Consider the following 26,235-nt stretch of genomic DNA (forward strand, 5'->3'; position numbering starts at 1 on the left):
TCAGTCCCTATATTTAAAAAAAAAAAAAAATCTTCTGCAGAATCTTACCTGAACGTATCAATGGCTGGAGGGCCTGAAGCCCTTTTGACTGGGCAGTTCCTTCTTCCTAGCAGCGGCCGGGGACAGGGCCCCAGCGGAACCCCAGGCTGTCGCAGAGCAGGCTGCCAGCCTCTGATCTGGAGGACTGCTGTAGCTCACCTGTCTCTTTCTCCTGCAGGTGGGGAAGAACGTGGACAAGTGGCTCTGGATGCTCGGCGCCCATCGCGTCATGTCCCGAGGGGAGGGTGACTGCAACGTGGTTAAAAGCAGACACGGCAGCATTGAGGCCGACTTCACAGCGTGGAAGGCTAGGTTCATCTCCCGGCTACAGGCGCTCTGTAAAGGAGAGAGAAAACCCTGTGGTGGCAACTGCAAGAAAGGCAAGTGCGAGTCTAATCAGCACGGCTCAGAGGCAATGGAGCCAGGGTCTCATGCTCAAGAGGGACTCCATCAGAGAGACGCTGAGGTACGGAGCCCACGTGTCCACGTTTCCCTGTTTTCCTCCTGCATTTGGAGGTGCTGAACCTTTCCTCTGTCCTGGGAAGCTCTTTCCTTGGCCTCTGGTTAGAAGGAAGAGCTGAAACTCATGTGGGGATGTTCTAGAGAGAGTGGGGTCTTAGGATAAGCCATGTTGTGCTGGATGCTTTCCTAAATATGTTCTTTAATTGTTGCATTGCTGGAATCCAGTAGGTTTCTACCCCAGTTTGCAGGTTAGGAAACGGGTCTGGAGAAGTTGAATATGTCCTGGGCTGAGCTCATGTCTTTTTACCCCCAAACCACATATTCCTCCCGACCTCTTTTATTTAACGACTCCGTTAATCACTCAAACTTGAAGGCTGCAAGTCATCCCAGATTCCTCTCTTTCATCCCTCACATTCTAAAAATTTCCCTTTCTTCAGATACCCCAGTTCCTTTGAAGCTCGTGTTACATCAGGCTGTATCACTGCTGTTGTCTTTGGGCCACCTGGTCGCTTGCATCATTTGGGAACAACTTGACATTCTGACTCCCTGTCTTTCTCGCCACCCTTGTTCCTGTCATTCCTCTTTGTGGCTGAGCCATCCACGTAGATGATTTATCCTGTCCCTTTCCTGGCCTTCACACCCCCAGGAACCATTTTCTCCAGTGACCTTGGCCTCCCACTTCCATGCTCACCTCTGACATTTCATGTCCCTATGACCTGAACTCTGAGCTCTCTCTGGTCCTCTTACTTTCAAGTTCTTTGGACCCCACGTTTTTTTCACAGGGTAGTGCTAACTGCTTACTTCACTTCTGTCTTTACCCAGTTAAAATTTTATACTCGTTCTCTTAAAAACATCTTCAATTCCCTTGCCATCCACTCCCTCTTCCAACCTAGTTGGCTAAGCCCCAAGCCAGGTTGGAACCTGTCTGCCTTCTCTTTGACCACAGATTGGTGACCACGGGCTCAGGTGTGCAGCCAGAACTGCCCCCAGTCTCCAGCATCCTCTCACTCTCTGAGACCACTGTTCAGTGCTCTCTTTCCCCCACCCCTTCCTCCAGCTCTCATAGGAAGTTGACAGAGAATTCTCTTAGAGCCTCCCAGCGCTGTCTACAAATCCTGCCATCTTTTCTGCCACAGAGACCAAGTATCTAGTTCCTGTCAAGCCCACTCTGTGCATGCTCTGGGATCAAGGACTTTGTTCTTTCATATATTGTGTGTCTCTCCCCTGCCCTGTTAATGTCTCTCTTTCTACTAGGTGGTCCCCAGAAATACATAAACGTGCTCTGGAATCACCTGTGTTTAAACAAACACAGAAAGCAAATAAGAAACAAGCCTTTGCTTTGTTCTGTGCCTTTCAGCTGCTGTTTCATTTTTCTGCTCTTTTTCTAGCCAGTCTTTTTGCTTTCATTTGTTTATCTTCCCTCCAGTTGGCTCCTAACATTTTAAAAAACTTACAAAAAATTTGAGGTAAGATTTGCAAAGCATAAAATTAACCATTTAAAAATACATACAGGGCTTCCCTTGTGGCGCAGTGGTGGAGAGTCTGCCTGCCGATGCAGGGGACACGGGTTCGTGCCCCCGTCTGGGAAGATCCCACATGACGCGGAGCGGCTGGGCCCGTGAGCCATGGCCGCTGAGCCTGCGCGTCTGGAGCCTGTGCTCCGCAACGGGAGAGGCCACAACAGTGAGAGGCCCACATACCGCAAAAAAAAAAAAAAAAAAAAAAAAAAAAAACATACAATCTAGTGATATTTAGTACATTCCCAATTTTGTATAACCACTGCCTGTATCAAGTTCCAATACCTTTTCATCACCTCAAAAAAAACCCCTTACCCATTAAGCAGTCACTCTTCACTCCTGTTCCCTCAGCCCTGACAACCTCCACTTTGCTTTCTGTCTCTATGGATTTACTTATTCTGGATATTTTATACAAGTGGAATCATTAATATGTGACCTTTTTTGTCTGACTTCTTTCACTTAGCATAAAAGAGTTTCATCCATGTTGTAGCATGTGTCAATACTTCATTCCTTTTTACGGCTGAATAATATTCCATTGAATGGAATTGTTGATCCATTTATCTGTTGATGAGAATTCTGTTTTTTTCTATCTTTTGGCTATTGTGAATAGTGCTGCTATGATATTCATGTGCAGGTGTTTGTTTGAGTAACTTTTCAGTTCTTTTGGGTATATACCTAGGAGTGGATTGCTGGATCTTGTGGTAATTCTATGTTTAACTTTTTGAGGAACCACCAAGCTGTTTTCCCCAGTGGCTGCACCTTTTTTTTTTTTTTTTTTTGTGGTACGTGGGCCTCTCACTGTTGTGGCCTCTCCCGTTACGGATCACAGGCTCCGGACGCGCAGGTCCAGTGACCATGGCTCACAGGCCCAGCCGCTCCACAGCATGTGGGGTCCTCCCAGACCGGGGCACGAACCCGTGTCCCCTACATCGGCAGGAGGACTCTCAACCACTGAGCCACCAGGGAAACCCCAAGGCTGCACCTTTTTGCATTCCTACCAGCAATGTACAAGGCTTCCAATTTCTCCACATCCTTGTCAACACTTTTTTTTTTTTCTTAATTATAGCCATTCTAGTGAGTGTGAAGTGATGTCTCCTTGAGGGTTTTTTTGTTTTTGTTTGTTTATTTTTTTAATTTTTAAAATTTTTATTGAAGTAGAGTTTATTTACAGTGCTGTGTTAGTTTCAGGTGTACAGGAAAGTGATTCAGTTGTATATGCACACACATATATTTATATATATACATGCATATGTGTATAGTTATTACAAGATATTGAATATAGTTCTCTGTGCCATGCAGTAGGTCCTTGTTGTTTATCTCTTACCAGATATATAACTTGCAAATATTTCCTCCCATTTTCACTTTCTTTTTTTTTTTTTTTTTTTTTTTTTTTGTGGTATGTGGGCCTCTCACTGTTGTGGCCTCTCCCATTGCGGAGCACAGGCTCCGGACACGCAGGCTCAACAGCCATGGCTCATGGGCCAAGCCGCTCCGCGGCATGTGGGATCTTCCCAGACCGGGGCACGAACCCGTGTCCCCTGCATCGGCAGGCGGACTCTCAACCACTGCGCCACCAGGGAAGCCCCCTTTTCACTTTCTTGATCATGTCTTTTGATGCGCTAAAGTTATTAATTTCCATGAAGATCAATTTGTCCATATTTTCTTTTGTTGCTCATGCTGTAGGGGTCATATATATGAATCCATTGCCAAATCCGAGGTGATGAAGAGTTATTTCTATGTTTTCTTCTAAAAATATTAGTTTTAGTTCTTATATTTAGGTCTTTGCTTCATTTTGAGTTAATGTTTGTGTATGGTGTGAGGTCAGGGTCCAGTTTTATTCTTTGGCATGTGTAGATCCATTTGTCCCAGCACCATTTGTTGAAAAGACGATTCTTTCTCAACTGAGTGGATAGCACCCTTGTCAAAAGTCCATTGTCCACAGATGTGTGGGTTTATTTCTGGATTCTGTTCCACTGATCTATATGTCTCTCCTTAGGTCAGTGCCACACTGTAGATTTGTAGTTAAGTTTTGACATCAGGAGTCCTCCTACTTTGTTCTTTTTCAATGTTGTTTTGGTTATTTTGGGTTCCTTGCAATTTCATATGAATTTGAGAAGTGGTCTTTCCATTTCTGCAAAACACATTGTTGGGCTTTTGATAGGGGCTGTATTGAGTTTGTAGATCACTTTGGATAGTATTGTCATCCTAACAGTATAAAGTCTTTCAGTCCATAAACACGGGCTGTCTTTCCATTTATGTGGTCTTTAGTTCCTTTAAGCAATATTTTGAGTTTTCAGTGTCCAAGTGTTTTACCTTGGTTAAATTTTTTCTTACGTATTTTATTCCATTAGAATCTATTGAATTCCACAGTCATCAGAGAAGATACTTTGGTTGATTTTAATCTTGTTTTGTGGCCTACTGTATGGTCTGTCCTGGAGAATATTCCATGTGCACTTGAGAAAAATGTGTAGTCTTTTGTTTTTGGGTGGAATGTTCTGTATATATCCGTTAGGTCTAATGGATTATAGTGTTGTCCCAGTCCTCTATTTCCTTATTGATCTTCTATCCAGTTGTTCTCTCCATTATTGAAAGTGGGGTATTGAAGTTTCCAACTGTTGTAGAATTATCTTTTCTCCCTTCAATTTGTCAATTTTTACTTCATATGTTTTGGGCTCTGTTAGGTCCATGTATGTTTATAATCAATTAAGTCTTCTTGGTGGGTTAATACTTTTATCAATATATAATATCCTTTGTCTCTTGTAACAATTCTTGGCTTAAAGTCTATTGTCTGATGTTCGTATAGCTACCCTTGCTCTCTTTTGGTTATTATTTGCATGGCATATCTTTCTTTTTTTTATGTTTTTTTTTTTTTGGCTGTGCCACGTGGCTTGCAGGATCTTAGTTCTCCAACCAGGGATCAAACCCAGGCCCCCTACAGTGGAAGCACAGAGTCCTAACCACTGGACCACCAGTGAATTCCCTGGAATATCTTTTTCTATCCTTTGACTTTCAACCTGTTTTTATCTTTGTAGCTAATGTGAGTCTCTTTTAGACAAAGTGGAGTTGGTTCCCTTCCTTCTTCTTTGTTTTGATCCATTCTACTTGTCTCTGCCTTTTAATTGGAGAGTTTAACCCATTTTCACTTATAATAATTACTGATAAGCAAACGCTTCTGTCATTTAATTATACTTTCTATATATTTTACATCTTTTTGTTCCTTAATTTTTCCATTACTGCTGCCTTTTGTGTTTTATTGTTTTTTTTTGTAGTGTACCAATTTGATTCCTTTCTCATTTTCATTTCTGTACATTTTTAAGTTATTTTTTGGTAGTCACCCTGGGGATTGCAGTTAACCTCTTTGACTTACACCACTCTATTTGAATTAATATCACCTTTATATACAAAAACTGTGCTCCTATTCAGCTCTGTCACGTCCCCTCTATGTTATTGTTGTCACAAATTATGAGTTTACATGTTGTGTGCCCATTAACATGGATTTATAGTTAGTTATTTTATGCGTTTGTCTTTTAAATCATATAGGGAAAAAGGAATTATAAACAAAAATTACAGTAATACTGACTTTTGTATTTAACCTATATACCTGACTTTTATTTTCCTTTTTCTTGGTTCCGTGTTTACTTGGTTTTTGTAAGCCTTTGACTAATTCTCAGAGTTCTGACAAAATGACATCTGTTGGTTTTTGCTTAATTTTTAGGTGTGTCTGTGGGGGAACAAGCCCTTGGAGTTACCTACTCTGGCGTTTTTGCTTATACCACTCATAGTTTTTAACATTTAAAAAATTTAAGTTAAAAAATACTTTTAAAATCAAAAGTAACACTTGTACATATAAAACTTCAAATAGTACTTAGAGGGTTATAATTATACACTGTACTTCCTTGTCTGTTTCTATCTAATTCTTATTTTCCCAAGGCAGCCACTTTTAATTCTTTTACCTTTTTCATTTATATTCTTTTTTTTTTTTTTTTTTTTTTTTTTTTGCGGTACGCGGGCCTCTCACCGCTGTGGCCTCTCCCGCTGCGGAGCACAGGCTCCGGACGCGCAGGCCCAGCGGCCATGGCTCACGGGCCCAGCCGCTCCGCGGCACGCGGGATCCTCCCAGACCAGGACACGAACCCGCGTCCCCTGCATCGGGGGGCGGACCCTCAACCACTGCACCACCAGGGAAGCCCTCATTTATATTCTTAAATAATAGTCCCAGGGCTTCCCTGGTGGCGCAGTGGTTGAGCGTCCGCCTGCCGATGCAGGGGACACGGGTTCGTGCCCCGGTCTGGGAAGATCCCACATGGTGCGGAGCGGCTGGGCCCGTGAGCCATGGCCGCTGAGCCTGCGCGTCCGGAGCCTGTGCTCCGCAACGGGAGAGGCCACAACGGTGAGAGGCCCGCGTACCGCAAAAAAAAAAAAAAAAAAATAGTCCCTTCCTGCTATTGATTTTTAAAAAAATTTCAAAATCACACACACACACACACACACACACACACACACACAGAGCATCACTTCCCTTCCTCTTGTATGGTTGTATCACACTTGCTGCTTGAACCATTATTCATTGTCATTATTGTAACTGTACATATTTGTGTATCTGCCCTATATACTAGATTATTATATTTTTATTCTTTTTTTTTTTTTTTTTTTGTGGTACGCGGGCCTCTCACTGCTGTGGCCTCTTCCGTTGTGGAGCACAGGCTCCGGACGCGCAGGCTCAGCGGCCATGGCTCACGGGCCCAGCCGCTCCGCGGCATGTGGGATCTTCCCGGACCGGGGCACGAACCCGTGTCCCCTGCATCGGCAGGCGGACTCCCAACGACTGCGCCACCAGGGAAGCCCTATATTTTTATTCTTATACATTTATTCTCCTTAAGATTATTGCTGCACTTTTAAAAATAAATTTATTTATTTATATTGTATTTTTGGCTGTGTTTGGTCTTCGTTGCCACGCACCGGCTTTCTCTAGTTGTGGCGAGTGGGGGCTACTCTTCGTTGTGGTGCGCGGGCTTCTCATTGCGGTGGCTTCTCTTGTTATGGAGCATGGGCTCTAGGTGCACGGGCTTCAGTAGTTGTGGCACGCAGGCTCAGTAGTTGTGGCTCACGGGCTTTAGAGTGCAGGCTCAGTAGTTGTGGTGCATGGGCTTAATTGCTCCGCGGCATGTGGGATCTTCCCAGACCAGGGCTTGAACCCGTGTCCCCTGCATTGGCAGGCGGCTTCTTAACCACTGTGCCACCAGGGAAGTCCCCTGTTGCTACATGTGTTTTGATTTCTCTATAACCATCACTAATTCTAGAACTAACAGAACTGAAAGTTGCTTTTCAGTATTCTGTAGTTGTTATTGATCTTGGTGGCTTCTCGTATGCCCTCTCCTTCTGCTCCACTGTGGCGTGGCTGCCCTCTAAGCCTTGCTGCAGCTGAAGTCCTGTGTCTTCCATCCACAGCCTTCCTCTCGCCAGCTTCTTGGGTTCCCTAATTCTTGTGTCTCATATCTTCTTATCTCTCTACTGACTCTTGTTTTTTGGAGCACATTCTCCAGTAGCTCTTTGAGAAAGGGTGTTTTAAAGGTGGATTTTCAGACATTTTGTATCTGTGAGTCTTTATCCCATCTTCACAGTTGATTGATGCTTTGGCTGTGTATAGAATTCTAGATGGGAGTCATTTTCTTTCAGAAAATGGAATGCATGATCCATTGTCTTCTAGTTAGGAGTGGAACCCAAGTTTAATTTGGTTCTGAATTTGCATTATATAATCTTTCTTCACCCTTCCTAGAAACCTTAAAACCTCCAAATAAAATCCCTCTAACCATCTATTCTTTTCTCCGTTCTTTCCCCCAAATTCTGTGCGTGTTTTTCTTGCTTTCTCTGCTTGTACAGAACATTTTTTCTTGTTTATCTTTACACCAAGGATGCAGCCTTGTGGAGTCCCCAGCTTTGACTCTTGTCTCCTGTGTAAGAATTTCCTCCTAGTGTCACCCCTTCAACTTTACCTGCTCTTCCCTTGTCCTGTTCCTCTGTCAAAATAGGTTCCACAGATTCAGCAGACACTCTCAGCTCCATTTGTCACTTACTTCCTAGGATTCCCCTTTTTAGTTCATATTTGTCCTCTTTGGATTCCTTACGTTTTTGCCAACTCCATAATACGTTTAAAATTATGCTTTTAAAATGTAGGGACTTCCCTGGCAGTCCAGTGGTTAAGACTCCATGGTTCCACTGCAGCTTTGTAGGCCATATTGTTTCTGTTGCAGCTATCAGCTCTGCCATATTATTAAGAAAGTAGTCATAGATAATGTATAAATGATGGGCTCCTTTAGATTTGGCCTGAGGCTGGCTGGCCTCTAGCCTAAAATATCTCAAGTCCATCCAGTGAACTTACAATCTGGGAAGGAATATTAGACACTTTGCTACTTTGCACAGTGTATTTCTGAAGCATTGATGTTCCAGCAGGAAGAGCCCTTTGGGAGCACCAGTGAGGAAGAGTCTGGTACTGAAGACCATCAGAGTCTAAAATCTGTCATTGATGTTGAAGACCTCGGCAAGATTATGGATCGTATGAAGAAAGAAAAGGTACTGTAATTTTGGGAAATGGTGAGCTGGGATCCTACAGTTGGTTGACATCTAGCATCTGTATTGGTACATAGTCCATCTGAGCTCATAATTGGACAGTTTTATTTCTTTGCCTCCTGTTTTGAGAGTTTTATACTTTTTTTGGCCATTTTAACATGAGTTTTGTGAAAATCTTTCTCAGCCCTGTGGAAATGAGCTCGTAGTAGAATAGACATAACTGAGGAAAGGGTGGATGGTTAGAGGGACTTTCCTCAGCGTTGTGGCTGAAGATGACAGGATGAGTAGCATGATGAGATTGGTGTTGAGATTCCCAGTGGAACCCTCATGTAAAAGTGCTTCCCTGTCATAGACTGAGTGGTGTTGGGCTTAGGGATGGCACAGTGGTCTATGGGTGTTGAGGTCAGCTTAGGTGGAGGCCCTAGGAATCTAGGAAATGTTCATCTAGGTCTTAGTTACTCGAAGAGTAAGAGAATGTACGGTGTAGTAGGATTTTATGCAGAGTCTAATGGTCTAAAGTTGAAATAACATTATATATACAATAATATAAAAATATAAAGTCTCAATTTATGTGTGAGTTTTGGGAAATGAGAATATCCTAAGGTAAAAATGTATCGAATGCATACGTCTTAGAAACAAAAGAAGCAAACTGTGGAAGAATCCAGGAAAACCTATGATAAAATTAACACAAACTCAAATGAAACAGTTCAGTAAGGCAGCAGGCCATAGTAAGGTAAAAAGTCAACGCCCTTTATATTCCCAGATAATAACCAGTTAGAAGCTGTGGTGGGAGAGGACCCCATTTACAGCAGCTACATAAAAAATAAGCACGCACATAGGGGTACATTTCTGAAGAAATAATCTTAAATCTCTACGAGGAAGACTTTAAAACATTCCTGGAAGATGTAAAAGTGCCTTGAACAAATGAAAAGACCTTCCTCGTTTTTAGATATGGTGACTCAGTATTGTAACGCTGTCAGTTCTTTTAAGTTAATACATACATTTGATACAATTCCATTAAAATTCCAGTAAGGTATTTTTTTTTGGAGCTAGAAGACTGGTTGATTCATGTGGAAAAGTAAACATGCAAGGGTAGTTAGGGAAACTTTGGCAAAAGTCATAATGAGAAAGGCTAGCCCTACCAGGTATTTAAACTTACTACAAGGCATCTGTAACTGACACTGTGGTACTGGCTCCCGATGAGACAGACAGACCAATGCAACAGAATAAAATTCCAGGAATAGATCCAAGAATATACGGAATTTCATATATGATAAAGGTGGTGTCTCTTTTCCCCAGGGGGAAGATATACTTTTAAGATAAATGATGTTGACAACTGGCTAGCTACTCATGAAAAGATAAGTTGGCTCTGAACCTCATACATACATCAGGATAAACTCCAATCTGAGTTAGATCTCCAATTAGAGATATAAATGTTGAAAAATATGTAAATAATAGAATTAGATGCATTATTTAAAACTTGAAGAAAGATTTTATATATGATCTGAAATCTGGAAACAATAAAACATTGAATATCAGTGATTTTAAAAAAAATTCACATGGCTATAAACAAAATCAAAAGACAAATGATAAAGTGAGGGAAAATATTTGCCCCTTATACTATAAAGAAGGAGTTAATTTTTCTACCATACACAGCACTCTTAAAAATTGAATGAAAAAAAAAAGACTTTAGGGCTTCCCTGGTGGTGCAGTGGTTGAGAGTCCGCCTGCCAATGCAGGGGACATGGGTTCGTGCCCCGGTCCGGGAGGATCCCACATGCCATGGAGCAGCTGGGCCCGTGAGCCATGGCCGCTGAGCCTGTGCGTCCGGAGCCTGTGCTCCGCAACGGGAGAGGCCACAACAGTGAGAGGCCCGCGTACCGCAAAAAAAAAAAAAAAAAAAAAAAGAAGACTTTAGTAGAAAAAAATAGGAAAAACACATGAATAGGCGAGTCTCAGAAAAACCTCTACAAATAGACTTTAAACATATGGAAAAATCCTCAAATTCACTCATAATAAAGGACATGCAAATTAAAACTACACTGATATACATTTCTCACCTAGAAAAATAGCAGAAATTCAAAAGTTGGACAACGCACAATTGGTGAGGCTCTGTGGAAACAGGCACCCATACCTTTCTGATGGGAGTCCAGAATGGTATACCCGTATGCAGGGGCTTTTGGCAGTCTTTACCAAATTCACACACATTTACACGTGATCCAGCAGGCCGAGATGTATAAATTTGCCTTGAAGATACATCTTCACAAATACAAAACAGCATCTGCACAAGGTTATGCCTTGCAGCAAGTATAACAAACAGCTGTTGGATACTGGCTGAAAAAAGCATGATGTACCCATACAGTATAATATTGTTGTACAGCTGTGAAAAATAATAAAGCGGATCCATATGCATTAATGTGATTTCCAGGTGGTATGATTTGGAGGCTGACATGAACTTAAGATTTAAAAAAATTTACGTTATTGTCATGTTATATTTGCAAATTTATAATTTAAGTGTGTGTGCATATAAATAATATTTTGTGGCTGTGTTTGTTGAAAGGACCTTTCATGTTCTGACACCAGCTAACACCCAGTTAATTCAAATGACCTGCAGTTCAATTCAGTTCTGACACTACCTGGAGTTAGTGTCAGACCCCACAGGTTTAGGGGATAGTCCTGTGCAAGACTGTCCCCACTTCAGTGGTAGCTGTAAGTCTGAGGGTCCACTTGGACTTCTGACCAACTGGTCATAAGTATGGGGGTTCTCATGTCCGATCCCCTCACGTTCGATAATTTGCTAGGATGACTCAACTCACTGAAAGCACTGTACAAATCTCCCTTGATTTGCAATGGTGTTATGTCCCAGTAAACCCATTTTAAGTTGAAAATTTTGTAAGTCAAAAACATATTTAATACACCTAACCTAGCAAACATCAAAGCTTAGCCTAACCTACCTTAAACATACTCAGAACACTTAAATTAGCCTACATTTGGGCAGAATCATCTAACATAAAGCCTATTTTATAATAAAGTGTTGAATGTTTCATGTAATTTATTGAATAGCGTACTGAAAGTGGAAGAGTGGTTATAGGGGTACAGAATGGTTTTGAGTGTATTGGTTGTTTATGCTCCTCTGTGATTGTGTGGCTGACTGGGAGCCTTGGCTTGCTGGCATCACAAGAGTGTATTGTACTGCATATGGCTAGCCTTGGAAAAGACCAAAATTCAAAATTCAAAGTAAGTTGTCTACTAAATTTGTATCGCTTTCGCAGCATTGAACCATTATAAGTCAGGGACTTATGGTTACAGTTTTGTAGTGAAGGATACAAATCAGAAACCACCAAATGGAAAGGAAGCATAGGGCAAGATCTGAGAGTGGAGGGTTGGGGAAGAGACCCAGAGTTTCTGTGCCCCCTCATCGTGGAATCTGGGCACATCACCCCCCAACCCCATCAATGTGTTCACCACCTAGGAAGGCTCTACTGAGCTTTATTTTTTACTTTATAAATTTATTTGTTTATTTATTTATTTTTGGCTCCATCGAGTCTTCATTGCAGTGCGCGGGCTTCTCATTGCAGTGGCTTCTCTTGTTGCAGACCCAGGTTCTAGGCGCGTGGGCTTCAGTAGTTGTGGCACGTGGGCTCAGTAGTGGCCTGCGGGCTCCAGAGTGCAGGCTCAGTAGTTGTGGTGCACAGGCTTAGTTGCTCCATAGCGTGTGAGATCTTCCTGGACCAGGGCTCGAACCCGTGTCCCCTGTGTTGGCAGGTGGATTCTGAACCACTGTGCCACCAGGGAAGCCCTCTACTGAGCTTTAGCATCCAGAATTTTCATTGGGGTTTCATTATGTAGGCGTGATTAATTAGATCATTGGCCAGGTGTTTGAACTCAATCTCCAGCCAGCCTCCCCTCCCCTTCCTGTCTCTGGAAATCCAACTGGCCCAAAGTTGCATTATGTGATTGTCTTCTGGTGACCAGCTCTCTTCCTGAAGCTATCTAGGGGCCCACTGTGAGTCACCTCATTAGCATAACAAAGACACTTCTGTCTCTTTTAGGAAATGCCAGGGTTTTTTGAAGCTCTGTGCCAGGAGCTAGGGACAAAGACCAGATGTATTCTTTATTGTGCCACAGACCTAGAAACAAAGAGTAAGCACTCAGACCTTGTTTTCTAAAATCATTACCCTACTAAAAGGAACTAGGGCTCCTTGAAGAAATGGCTGATTCCAGGGTTGGGGAAGGGAGTGTAACAGATGAACCTGGGTCGTCTTGTTGAGTAGGTAGGTCCTCAGTGTCTAAAAAATATAGGAACCAGCTTGAGGAGTTAACCACAGGCCAAATATGGGGCAGTTTGAACATCAAAAATCAACATAATGATTATACAATGAACATAATGGATTATATTACATCAAATTAAAAAAAAATCAATCCTTGTGCTACTCAAAAAAAAAAAAAAGGGAGGCACAGGAGAAAGTCTTTTTTTTTGATTTTTTTTTCTTTTTAAAATTTTATTGGACTATAATTGCTTTACAATGGTGTGTTAGTTTCTGCTGTATAATAAAGTGAATCAGCTATACATATATCCCCATATCTCCTCCCTCTTGCGTCTCCCTCCCACCCTCCCTATCACACCCACTAGGTGCACCAAGCTGATCACAAAGCACCAAGCTGATCTCCCTGTGTTATGTGGCTGCTTCCCACTAGCTATCTATTTTACATTTGCTAGTGTATATAAGTCCATGCCACTCTCACTTTGTCCCAGCTTACCCTTCCCCCTCCCCATGTGCTCAAGTCCATTCTTTACGTCTGCATCTTTATTCCTGTCCTGCCCCTAGGTTTTTCAGAACCTTTTTTTTTTCTTTTTAGATTCCATATATATGTGTTAGCATCCAGTATTTGTTTTTCTCTTTCTGACTTACTTCACTCTGTATGACAGTCTGTAGATCCATCCATGTCTCAACAAATGACCCAATTTCGTTCCTTTTTATGGCTGAGTAATATTCCATTGTATATATGTGCCACATCTTCTTTATCCATTCGTCTGTCGATGGGCATATAGGTTGCTTCCATGACCTGGCTATTGTAAATACTGCTGCAATGAACATTGGGGTGCATGTGTCTTTTTGAATTATGGTTTTCTCTGGGTATATGCCCAGTAGTGGGATTGCTGGATCATATGGTAATTCTATTTTTAGTTTTTTAAGGAACCTCCATACTGTTCTCCATAGTGGCTGTATCAATTTACATTCCCACCAACAGTGCAAGAGGGTTCCCTCTACTCCACACCCTGTCCAGCATTTGTTGTTTGTAGGTTTTCTGATGATGCCCATTCTTACTGGTATGAGGTGATACCTCATTGTAGTTTTGATTTACATTTCTCTAATTATTAGTGACATTGAGCAGCTTTTCAGGTGCTTCTTGGCCATCTGTATGTCTTCTTTGGGGAAATGTCTTAATTTAGGTCTTCTGCCCATTTTTGGATTGGGTTATTTGTTTTTTTAATATTGAGCTGCATGACCTGTTTATATATTTTGGAGATTAATCCTTTGTCCGTTGATTTGTTTGCAAATATTTTCTCCCATTCTGAGAGTTGTCTTTTGGTCTTGTTTATGGTTTCCTTTGCTGTGCAAAAGCTTTGAAGTTTCATTAGGTCCCATTTGTTTATTTTCGTTTTTATTTCCATTTCTCTAGGAGGTAGATCAAAAAAGATCTTGCTGTGAGTTATGTCAAAGAGTGTTCTTCCTATGTTTTCTCTAAGAGGTTTATAGTGTCCGGTCTTACATTTAGGTCTCTAATCCATTTTGAGTTTCTTTTTGTGTATGGTGTTAGGGAGTGTTCTAATTTCATTCTTTTACATGTAGCTGTCCATTTTTCCCAGCACCACTTATTGAAGAGACTGTCTTTTCTCCATTGTATATCCTTGCCTCCTTTGTCATAGATTAGTTGACCATAGGTGCATGGGTTTATCTCTGGGCTTTCTATCATGTTCCATTGATCTATGTTTCTGTTTTTGTGCCAGTACCATATTGTCTTGATTACTGTAGCTTCATAGTATAGTCTGAAGTCAGGGATTCTGATTCCTCCAGCTCCATTTTTTTCCCTCAAGACTGCTTTGGCTATTCGGGATCTTTTGTGTCTCCATACAAATTTTAAGATTTTTTGTTCTAGTTCTGTAATAAATGCCATTGGTAATTTGATAGGGATTGCATTGAATCTGTAGATTGCTTTGGGTAGTAGAGTCATTTTCACAACGTTGATTCTTCCAGTCCAAGAGCATGGTATATCTCTCCATCTGTTGGTATCATCTTTAATTTCTTTCATCAGTGTCTTATAGTTTTCTGCATACAGGTCTTTTGTCTCCCTAGGTAGGTTTATTCCTAGGCATTTTATTCTTTTTGTTGCAATGGTAAATAGGAGTGTTTCCTTAATTTCTCTTTCAGATTTTTCATCATTAGTATATAGGAATGCAAGAGATTTCTGTGCATTAATTTTGTATCCTGCAACTTTACCAAATTCATTGATTAGCTCTAGTAGTTTTCTGGTGGCATCGTTAGGATTCTCTATGTATAGTATCATGTCATCTGCACACAGTGACAGTTTTACTTCTTCTTTTCCAATTTGTATTCCTTTTATTTCTTTTCCTTCTCTGATTGCCGTGGCTAGGACTTCCAAAACTATGTTGAATAATAGTGGCAAGAGTGGACAACCTTGTCTTGTTCCTGATCTTAGAGAAAATGCTTTCAGTTTTTCACCATTGAGAATGATGTTTGCTGTGGGTTTGTCATATATGGCCTTTATTATGTTGAGGTAGGCTCCCTCTATGCCCGCTCTCTGGAGGGTTTTTATCATAAATGGGTGTTGAATTTTGTCAAAAACTTTTTCTGCATCTATTGAGATGATCATATGGTTTTTATTCTTCAGTTTGTTAATATGATGTATCACATTGATTGATTTGCATATATTGAAGAATCCCTGCATCCCTGGGATGAATCCCACTTGATCATGGTGTATGATCCTTTTAATGTGTTGTTGGATTCTGTTGGCTAGTATTTTGTTAAGGATTTTTGCATCTATATTCATCAGTGATATTGGTCTGTAATTTTCTTTTTTTGTAGTATCTTTGTCTGGTTTTGGTATCGGGGTGATGGTGGCCCCATAGAATGAGTTTGGGAGTGTTCCTTCCTCTGCAATTTTTTGGAAGAGTTTGAGAAGGATAGGTGTTAGCTCTTCTCTAAATGTTTGATAGAATTCACCTGTAAAGCCATCTGGTCCTGGACTTTTGTTTGTTGGAAGATTTTTAATCACAGTTTCAATTTCATTACTTGTGATTGATCTGTTCATATTTTCTATTTCTTGCTGGTTCAGTCTTGGAAGTTTATACCTTTCTAAGAATTTGTCCATTTCTTCCAGGTTGTCCATTTTATTGGCATAGAGTTGCTTGTAGTAGTCTCTTATGATGCTTTGTATTTCTGTGGTGTCTGTTGTAACTTCTCCTTTTTCATTTCTAATTTTATTGATTTGAGTCCTCTCCCTCTTTTTCTTGATGAGTCTGGCTAATGGTTTATCAATTTTGTTGATCTTCTCAAAGAACCAGCTTTTAGTTTTATTGATCTTTGCTATTGTTTTCTTTGTTTCTATTTCATTTATTTCTGCTCTAATCTTCATGATTTCCTTCCTTCTGCTAACTTTGGGTTTTGTTTGTTCTTTTTCTAGTTCCTTTAGGTGTATGGTTAGATTGTTTATTTGAGACTTTTCTTGTTTCTTGAGGTAGGCTTGTATAGCTGTAAACTTCCCTCTTAGAACTGCTTTTGCTGCACCCCATAGGTTTTGGATTGTCGTGTTCTCACTGTCATTTGTCTCTGGGTATTTTTTGATTTCCTCTTTGATTTCTTCAGTGATCTCTTGGTTATTTAGTAATGTAGTGTTTAGCCTCCATGTGTTTGTGGTTTTTATGTTTTTTTCCTTGTAATTCATTTCTAATCTCATAGTGTTGTGGTCAGAAAATATGCTTGATATGATTTCAATTTTCTTAATTTTACTGAGGCTTGCGTTGTGACCCAAGATGTGATCTATCCTGGAGGATGTTCCTTGCGCACTTGAGAAGAAAGTGTAATCTGCTGTTTTTGGATGGAATGTCCTACAAATATCAATTAACTCTATCTGGTCTATTGTGTCATTTAAAGCTTCTGTTTCCTTATTTATTTTCATTTTGGATGATCTGTCCATTGGTGTAAGTGAGGTGTTAAAGTCCCCCACTATTATTGTGTTACTGTCGATTTCCTCTTTTATAGCTGTTAGCAGTTGCTTTATGTGTTGAGGTACTCCTATGTTGGGTGCATATATGTTTATAATTGTTATATCTTCCTCTTGGATTGATCCCTTGATCATTATGTAGTGTCCTTCCGTGTCTCTCGTAAGGAGAAAGTCTTTACAGAAGGTTTACAGATTATAAATAAAGAGGGCATGATAGAATTAGAAAATTACCTCTTTGCAGTCCCTAGTGTAATAATTGATTTAAGCAAGGATTAGGTGAAATGTCTTTGAGGAACAGATATTGACTCAAAACATCATGCCAGGAACTAAACCACTTAGACGTGCCAAAAATAAATAAATCAGTGGGGAAAAAAGAATCCCCTGTAGATTATTTACTAAGCATAAAGGCAAAAATGTACCTGTACAAAGAATCAAATTTAACATCATCATTTATGTTACAACTTGACCTTATGTACCTCCTGATATGATGTGTAGCAAGGTGTATACGACATCATCTATGCAATTTTGTGTCAAAAAAGTTTAACCTGAATCTAATGGGGAAACAATCAGACAAATCCAGAATGTGGAACAGTCTAGGAGACAACAGGCCAGGCTCTTTAAAGAGTCTATATTGTAGACAGTAACAACAACATTAAAACGTGGGGTGGGTGCTGTTCTAAGATTTTAAAAGACTAATGAAATATAGACAAATGCATTGTATAAACTTTGATCTTGAATCAAAGAGAAAAGACCATTGTCTTGAGATTTGAGGACATTTGAATTGAGCTTTCTATTAGCTAATATTAGATTTATGTTAATTTTTCTCATTGTAATAATGGTGTTGTAGTTCTATAGGTTCATATCTTTTTCTTGGAGATGAATTTTGCAGTAATTTAAAGGTGAGGTGCTGTGGTGTCTGCAACATACTTTCAAGTGGTTTAGCAAAATTTTGTTTTTATACATAACACACACGTACATACATGTGTATTACAGGTGTGTGTGTGTGTGTGTGTGTGTGTGTGTGTGTTTATAGATAGATATTGATCAAGCAAAAGTAGTGAATCTAGGTGAAGGGAATGTGGGTCTTCATTGTACCTTTCAACTTTTCTGAAGTTTTCAAGATAAAGAGTGTCAGGGGAACTATTTTTCCATGCCCACAAAACAAAATAAAAGGCCCACAAAACAAAATAAAACAAACAAAAATACTAGTATCAACTGGATTATGAATTATTTATGACATTGCCATATGAGAATATCTACCATTTTTTGATAGGACTAGTAGGTGAATAGTTTTGAATTATATAAAAGTCTTGAGTACTTATTATATCTGTAAAACATGAAGACCTTCTAATTTTACTCTGGGTAGACTCATATGATAGCAAATGGTAATTTAAGGAAACAAATTTAACGATTATTTATTTAATTTTGACTAGTTAAAATGAAAAAATTTTTTCACTATAGGGACTTCCCTGGTGGTCCAGTGGTTAAGACTCTGTGCTTCCACTGCAGGGGGCGTGGGTTTGATCCCTGGTCGGTGAACTAAGATCCCACAAGCTGAGTGGCTCAGCCAAAAAAAATTAAATTAAATTAAAAAAAATTTTTTTCACTATAAATTAACATACTTGTAATAATGAAAATTTGGAAAATAGAGAAAGGTCAAAAACCTACCAGTAATTCCATCTCCTCAGAAAAAATCACTATTAGTAATTAAATAAATATTGGAATATTTATTTAAATTTTATTTCATATGCACCTAAATTTCTATTTTTAAAATAATTAATTAATTTATTTATTTATGGCTGCATTGGGTCTTCGTTGCTGTGTGCAGGCTTCCTCTAGTTTCAGAGAGCGCGGGCTACTCTTCATTGTGGTGTGCGGGCTTCTCATTGCGGTGGCTTCTCTTGTTGCAGAGCATGGGCTCTAGGTGCATGGACTTCAGTAGTTGTGGCACGCGGGCTCAGTAGTTGTGGCTCGCTGGCTCTAGAGCGCAGGCTGAGTTGTTGTGGTGCACGGGCTTAGTTGCTTTGCGGCATGTGGGATCCTACTGGACCAGGGCTCAAACCTGTGTCCCCTGCATTGGCAGGCAGATTCCTAACCCCTGCGCAACCAGGGAAGTCCTTAAATCTCTATTTTATTATAAAAATATTTATCATATTCTTCAGACAGTCTTTATAGCCTTATTTAAAAAATCTTACAGAAAAATCTTTCTAAAGTAATAAATACTGGTATAGTCTATGTTACAACAAGGATTACTTTTGGGAAGTTATCATAAAAGCTGCTTTATTTTGAGTTTTACTGTCCTTTTTCAACCTGCATGGGAGGGAGACCCCTTCCCCTGTCTTGGGATGAAAACTCTGGTGGACTCCATGACTTTTCTGGTCATTTTTGGTCATAAAGTATGACAGGCACTTTAAGGTACAAAGTCTTAATTTGGCGGTAGAATGTCCAGTCCTATGTAATACTAAGTAATACTAAATAAACGCAGTCAAAGTTTCCAGTTTAATTCAAAGTGAAACTTCTCTCCTCCTTATTGTCTGCTCTCTGTCCTATTTGCTAATAGCTATTTTATAATATCTCCTTAGGGTTTGGGGCGTGGGTTGGGGAAGCAGGAGATAAAGAGAAGTGGGAAAGTTCTTACTTGGCACTGTCACAAGGGGACTTTGTGCTCTCTCGTTGTCAGGTGTTTAAACTTGACTCTTCTTCCAGGCAGCGTGTTTAGTGCTCCTTTGGAGACATTGTCCATGGCTGTCTCCGGACCTGGCGCCTTGCACTGAGCATGTGTACTCTGAGAAGTGTGCCTCTGATGGTCCTCACTCCTTCCTCGGAGCCCTGTACCTCTGGTTTCCCCTCTTTTGAGGTCTTTTCGTCTGTTCTCCTCTCTGGTTGCCCAATGGGTCAGGATCGAAGATCTCCCCCACCCCTACCCAGCTCCCAAGGGAGTGCTCCTGAGTTCTTTATTCTGGGAGCACAGGCTGGTTCCTCTCCAGCAACAGTGCTCATTTGCTAAAGCAACTAGTCAGGCCTTCTGCTCTCTGGATTTCCCGGGCAGGAGTCATTCACCAGTCTGAGTGCAGGGGATACACAGCGGCTTCTTTGAGGTTCCTGGGGTTTGAGGTGAGAACACAGCCCTCCACCCCCAAACATCTCTTCATTTGAAGCAGATGAAGGAGCTCAAAATACCTTTCTAATATTCTCTGAAGAAATCCTCAAAAATCCTCTCTTTTTATCTCCATACTCTCTACCCTTTCATATCCTTGATGTCAGGGAGGCACTTTTCAAGTTCTTAAACTTGTTCTCAGATATTTCCTTTGAAAATTAAAAAATTTTTTTTTCCAATTTTCTTTTGGCCGTGCTGCATGACATGTGGGATCTTAGTTCCCCGACCAGGGATCGAACCCATGCCCCCTGCATTGGCAGCCCAGAATCTTAACCGCTGGACCACCAGGGAAGTCCCATCCTTTGAAAATTTATAACTTGATCTGACCCTCTCTTTGGAGTTTCATTTAATTTAATACCCTGTTTACATATGTTTAAAAAACTCAAAGAATACAGTCCACTGTCCCTATTCTTCCTAAATGTACTTTTCACAGGTAACTGCAGTTTACACTTTGACACTATTCTTCCAGGTATTTTACTGCCTTTACAAACACACCTGCATTTTGGTATAACTTTGTTTTTTGGGCTACACAGATGGAATAATTTTGTACTCCAAGTCTACAGACTACTTTTTTCCATTTAACATGACAGCTTTCCAGTCCTGTGATAGAGATCTGCCTAATTAATTTTAATGTTTATGTAGTAGTCCACAATTATGTCCCACAGTTATTTGACTCTTGTTGATTAACATTTAGGTGTTTTCTGATTTCTATAATGAGCACTCTTTTTTTTTAAAAAAAAAAACCTAATTTAATTCCTGAATTGTACTTTTTTTTTTTTCTTTTGGTTGTGCCACGTGGCTTGTGGGAGTTCCCTGACCAGGGATTGAACCTGGGCCACAGCAATGACAGCGCTGAATCCTAACCACTAGACCACCAGGGGACTCCCTATAATGAACACTCTTGCTCTTATATTTTTCATGACTGAAAAATTTATCTTGAGTAAATTTGTAAAATTGAAATTTCTGGATCAAAGAGAATTTTATAATTTTGATGATATTTCTAAATTGCCCTGTAAAAAGCTGAAAACATTTTTATTTCTTCTTACTGCATAAGAGAGAGATGAGAATGCCCGTTTCTCTATACCCTTGCCAACCCCCAGGTGTTCTCAGTCTTTTAAATCTTACCAACCTGAAAGGTGAAAAATAATAACCTTAAAAAATAATAATTTGCATTTCTTTAATTTTGAGTGAGATTGAATGTGGTTTTTTTTTTCCTGTGAAGCATCTCTTTCTGTCTACCTGGAGTTAGACTACAAAGTCTGAGGGCCCAGTTCCTGAGACTGCTTTCACTTCTGACACCAACTGCAAGTTTGTGGGGGGTCCTAAAAACCTCCCTCAGATTCAGTCATTTGCTAGAAAGACTAACAGAACTCTCTGAAAGCTGTCACCCTCATGATTATGGTTCATTGCTAGGAAAGGGTACAGAAAAACCAGCCAAAGGAGGAGATGCATAGAGCAGAGTCTGGGAAGCATTCATTCATTGTCCTCAGGACATGCTACCCTCTCAGCACGGATGTGTGACATGACACGTGGAGCATCGCCAACCTGGGAAGCACACCTGAGCTTTGGTGTCCAGAGTTTTTATGGGGGCTTCATTATGTAGGCATACCTGATTGATTGATTGCCCATGGGGTTGAATCCAGCCTACAGCATAGCACCCCCAAAATTTGGCGTGAGTCACCCTAATAGCATAAACTGTCAAGTGCCTCTGAAGGGCCCACCATGAATAAAGATACTCCCAACACTCAAGAAGTTCCAGGGGGTTAGAGGCTACTTTCCAGGAACTGGGGAAAGGCCAGACTTCTCTTTGGGTAAGGCCAAATTCTTTACTACACACTGTCCTATGCCCGTTCTTATATTGGGATATTTGGTTCCTTTTGTAGAGATCATAACCCAAAAATACTCTATGAGTGTAAAACTAAACTATATAATCCAAAATTATTTTCCGAATTTAAAATTATGATTGTTCCTGTTGCAGCATTTTGTTACTTATTTCCTAATACTTCTGTGTGTTGGTGTTGTCGCTGTCATTTTTAGTAGCTTTTGTATTTTAGAAGCCCTGGCAGAGGAGCTGTTGAGAATGACAAGTTTGTGGGATGTAGGTTCAGGGCCTGGGCCAGCCAGTTTGTAACTTGGCGCTCTTAGGGCAAAGCTTAATCTTCTCTGGCCTTAATCCCCATGTCTGAGAAATGTGGACCATAACCTCTGCCTTCCTCACAGCGTTGTTGAGAGTCAGATAAGAACTGTGCGTGAAAATGCACTACAGGCTCTGAGAGCCTGACAGATTGAAATGAGAAGTAAATACGCTTAGATATTTTAAATTTGCTTACGCATTCTGCTAGAGTTGGTCATTTAGTCTGTTTTCAGGTTTTCTGCTGTTGTAATTAGCACTGGTCTGAGACCTTTTTTACTTAAAAGAGAGTGTTGATATTTTCTTGGTTTATATTTTCCCCAAGTTGAGATACTGGGTCAAAGCAAATATATAATTTCATGACTCTTAATAAAAATCTGCGTAATTTTAAAAGTGAAACTGTCTTGAAATGGGATAGATTTTAGAGCATGAGATGCCTGCTTTAGGTAGATTTCTGGATCTACCAAGTTAAGAGAAGATATTTATAGCTTTATTTGTAATGGGTGAAGAGTTTGGGACAGTTTTTTTTCCAACTTCATTGAGATATGATTGACAAATAAAATTTTATATACTTGGGTTGTACAATGTGATTTTTTTTAGGGTGTATAATGTGATGTTTGATATGTGTGTACAATGCTTAACTACAGCCCACACATCCCCACTTCATATTGCTAACATTGTGTGTGTGTGTGTGTGTGCGCGTGCACACTGAGAACACACAAGATCTACTTTCAGCAAATTTCACAGGTACTGTAAGAGTTTGGAATAGTTTGCGGGTCCATTTTTTTCCTTTGCTTTTTCCTCTTATGTCCATTAGAGGGCACTGGAGAAGAAGCACTAAGGAAAAATTTGGATGTCCATGTAAATTATTTTTTGAAATGAAATGATTTTGGACTTTATGAACTTAAGCAGCTGGCTTATGATATTTCGGGTTTCTCGTAGAAATCACTCATAAAATCATCAGATCTAGGAGAAAAAAATACATACATTTCCAACTTCAGTGCAGCATGAAAATAACCGCCCCGTTTTTTGTTTTTCATTATTTTTAGGTTACAGCAGGGTTTCCAGATGTGTCCTGTGTGTTCATTTGATATTGGAGACAGTATACTAAAATTCAGTGATGGATGTTATTACTGCTTGGCTCTTCTTTTTTGTATCTCTGGGGAGCATTTTCTTTGGGGTCCATCTATGCAGATTCCTGAGCTGCTTTCTGCCTCTTCATCATTCTACATCACATTAATTGCCTTAGTTGTTACTGCAGAGGACGCAGTACGCTCTAATACCTAAGAGCATCAGCTGTAGAGTTGGGCCAGAGCACTCCTACTGTAAGACCTCTTTTGAATAATATTCACTAACTTTCATGGTGTCACAGTATCTCAGCTTGTGTGTCTGGGCAAGTTATTTCACTCTGTGTGCTAGAGTGGGAGACGATAACAGTAACTGCTTTATAAAGTTGTTTTGAAGATACAATAAGTTAATCCATCTAAAGCCTTTATTTTATTGCCTGCCACATAGTATGTCCTTGATAATTAATAAACTATTATTGTCTAAGGAGATATCTTCAAATGGGGTACATTTGGTCTGACTAGAATACCACCATGGTTTCTACCCCCCTCCCTCTGGAGCAAGGCAGTAATTCTAGGGCCAAAGAGAATTTGAAGGGTGGGAGTGAGAACTGAGAACAAGAGAGCTAGAGTTTGAAACGTTGCACATGCCGAGGGGATGGGGTGTTAGGGGAATATGGCAAGGTTGGGGAACTCTCTAAGCAGTTTGGTATGTTAAGAGTGGAGTGCAGTGGGGATGTGTGGAGAGGTGAAATAGAGAAGGAAGGCAGGGGCAGGATCCTAGAGGCCTTTTCATCCTCTGTCATGGGAGTGTGAGCTTTGTCCTAAAGGCAGTGGGAAGCAATGTGAATTGATTGAATAGGATGAGTGGGCTGGAGGTGTGGGGAGAGAGAGCTCCAGGGTAGGTTCAGACGATTAGGAGAAATCAAAGTACAGTCTTCACAAAAACCCTGGTATCTGTACTGTCACCTCCACTTTATCATTTTACAGGGCAGGATACAAGCTTAGAGAAGCAAAGCAGTTTGTCCGGAGTTGGATGGCTGCCTCCTGAGCGGTGGGACCAAGCCCAGGCTCCATCTCTTTGTCTCACTCCCCTTTGCTGCCTCCCCAGAAGGGAAGCTGAGGAGTTTGGTTAGAGAACAAGGAGTCAGGAAGAGCCTGCCAATGCTTAGGTTGTTTATTTTCTGTTTCTCTCATGTTGTGCTTGTAAATGTAAAGCAGATTGCTACTTGTTTTCTTCCTGCAGTAAATAAATGTTGCTAAAATACTCCCCACAGCATGTTCGGGTTAAGCAGACAAACAGTGGTATCAGTAGCATTAGTTTTGGAAATAAAGGCGGATGCTTGGTAATTACTCACCAGAGAAACATTTCAATTTACAAAAGGAGCTCGGTGTGTCCAGTTCTGATTATAAGGCTGCATAGTACTGCAGTGTAACAACATGAAGCTGGTTCTCCTTTCATAATTATTTTTAAGGCTTTAAGTGTTAAATTCACCCTCAAATGTAAGGTGACGTCTCTTCAACTCCAAGGTTGGCACTTAACCAACTAGGTGGAATTTTTACCTTAAAGTCTTTAACAAATCCCCTTTTGTCTTGTTTTTATCCTAGGCAATATTGGGGTGGTACTGTGGTTTCTGGGATGAAGGTGTGAAAATGAATTAGGTAATATTGTATAATATCTTTTTCTTTTCTTTTTTTTTTTTTAAGAGAATTGATACCACTTTTTGGCTCCCATTATTAGAGCGGATTCATATATTTCCGTTTATTTATAAAGAACTTTTCACTTATTTATAGTCATTTTCCTAAGTGCCTAGGAAGTGAGCTTATAATCAGTTTTCCATTTTGCGTATCAGAAAATAGCAGCTTAGGGCTTCCCTGGTGGCGCAGTGGTTGAGAGTCCGCCTGCCGATGCAGGGGACACGGGTTCATGCCCTGGTCCGGGAGGATCCCACGTGCCGCGGAGCAGCGGGGCCCGTGAGCTATGGCCGCTGAGCCTGCGCGTCTGGAGCCTGTGCTCCACAACAGGAGAGGCCACAACAGTGAGAGGCCTGCGTACTGCCAAAAAAAAAAAAAAAAAAAGAAAATAGCAGCTTGGAGAGGGCATGCGTTTTCTTTCAAGACAAGTGTGATGGGTTTGGGAGTTGGGGAGGGGTGGAAGGTTGGAGACAGGGAGACTTTAGTTTGGCTGTTGCAGTTGTCCCTTAGGTGAAACCAAGGCTGGTGGCAAAAGCAGTGGCATTGTGGATGGAGAGAACCCATACGTTGAGAATTAAAAGTTTAGAACTTGGTCACACGTTGCCCAATGGGTGTGCAGGAGAGGAAGGAATCCAGATTGACCAGTTCTGGGATCTTCATTTATTTCTGCTTAGACTATGTAACGGCTATAAAAAAATAAATAAAAATATACGGGTCCTATGTCAGTTGTTATGTTGTTATATTCTGGGCAAACGGGATAATGTCTGCAGATAGGAGATTAGAATTCGCATTTGAATGGGGCTTTGCACTTCCTTGGAGAGTGTTGTGAACCATTGTATTTCTTTTCAGAAATGGAGTTACTGCTGCGTATGCAAGATAGGACTAAACTGTCATAGAGGGAAAGAATGATAAATGTTTGTCCTGAATACCCAAGACCTTTAATCATAGCTGCTGCTCTCTTTCCATGTGAATTATATGTCCAGATGATTGAATCTGGAGTAGCTGCACTCACATTTTATAATAGATAATTTCTCTAGTGTTGGGACATGGACAGTGTTCCATGGCCATTTAAAAAAAAAAAAAATTTATTTATTTATTTTTGGCTGCGTTGGGTCTTTGTTGTGGTGCGCGGGCTTCTCATTGCCATGGCTTCTCTTGTTGCAGAGCATGGGCTCTAGGCGTGCAGGCTCAGTAGTTGTGGCTCGCAGGCTCTAGAGTGCAGGCTCAGTAGTTGTGGCGCACGGGCTTAGTTGCTCCGCGGCATGTGGGATCTTCCTGGACCAGGGCTCGAACCCGTGTCCCCTGCATTGGCAGGTGGATTCTCAACCACTGCGCCACCAGGGAAGCCCTCCATGG

At 40.7% G+C, this 26,235-nt stretch overlaps 1 protein-coding gene across 1 annotated transcript in view; it reads left to right on the plus strand.

Moving 5' to 3' along the window:
* Positions 1-247: 247 nt before the first annotated feature.
* LOC307063466 (S-adenosyl-L-methionine-dependent tRNA 4-demethylwyosine synthase TYW1) overlaps positions 248-26,235 on the plus strand; it is a gene marked incomplete at both ends in the record, with an annotated part of 146,220 nt that continues 120,232 nt past the window's right edge. Inside the window, 2 exons of the mRNA XM_079719631.1 lie at positions 248-505; positions 8,466-8,588. Coding sequence (XP_079575757.1) covers positions 248-505; positions 8,466-8,588 — 381 coding nt within the window. The remainder of the gene's footprint in view (positions 506-8,465; positions 8,589-26,235) is intronic.

Source organism: Hyperoodon ampullatus, assembly GCF_949752795.1.
Source record: "Hyperoodon ampullatus genome assembly, chromosome: 14".
Classification (NCBI taxonomy): Eukaryota; Metazoa; Chordata; class Mammalia; order Artiodactyla; family Ziphiidae; genus Hyperoodon; species Hyperoodon ampullatus.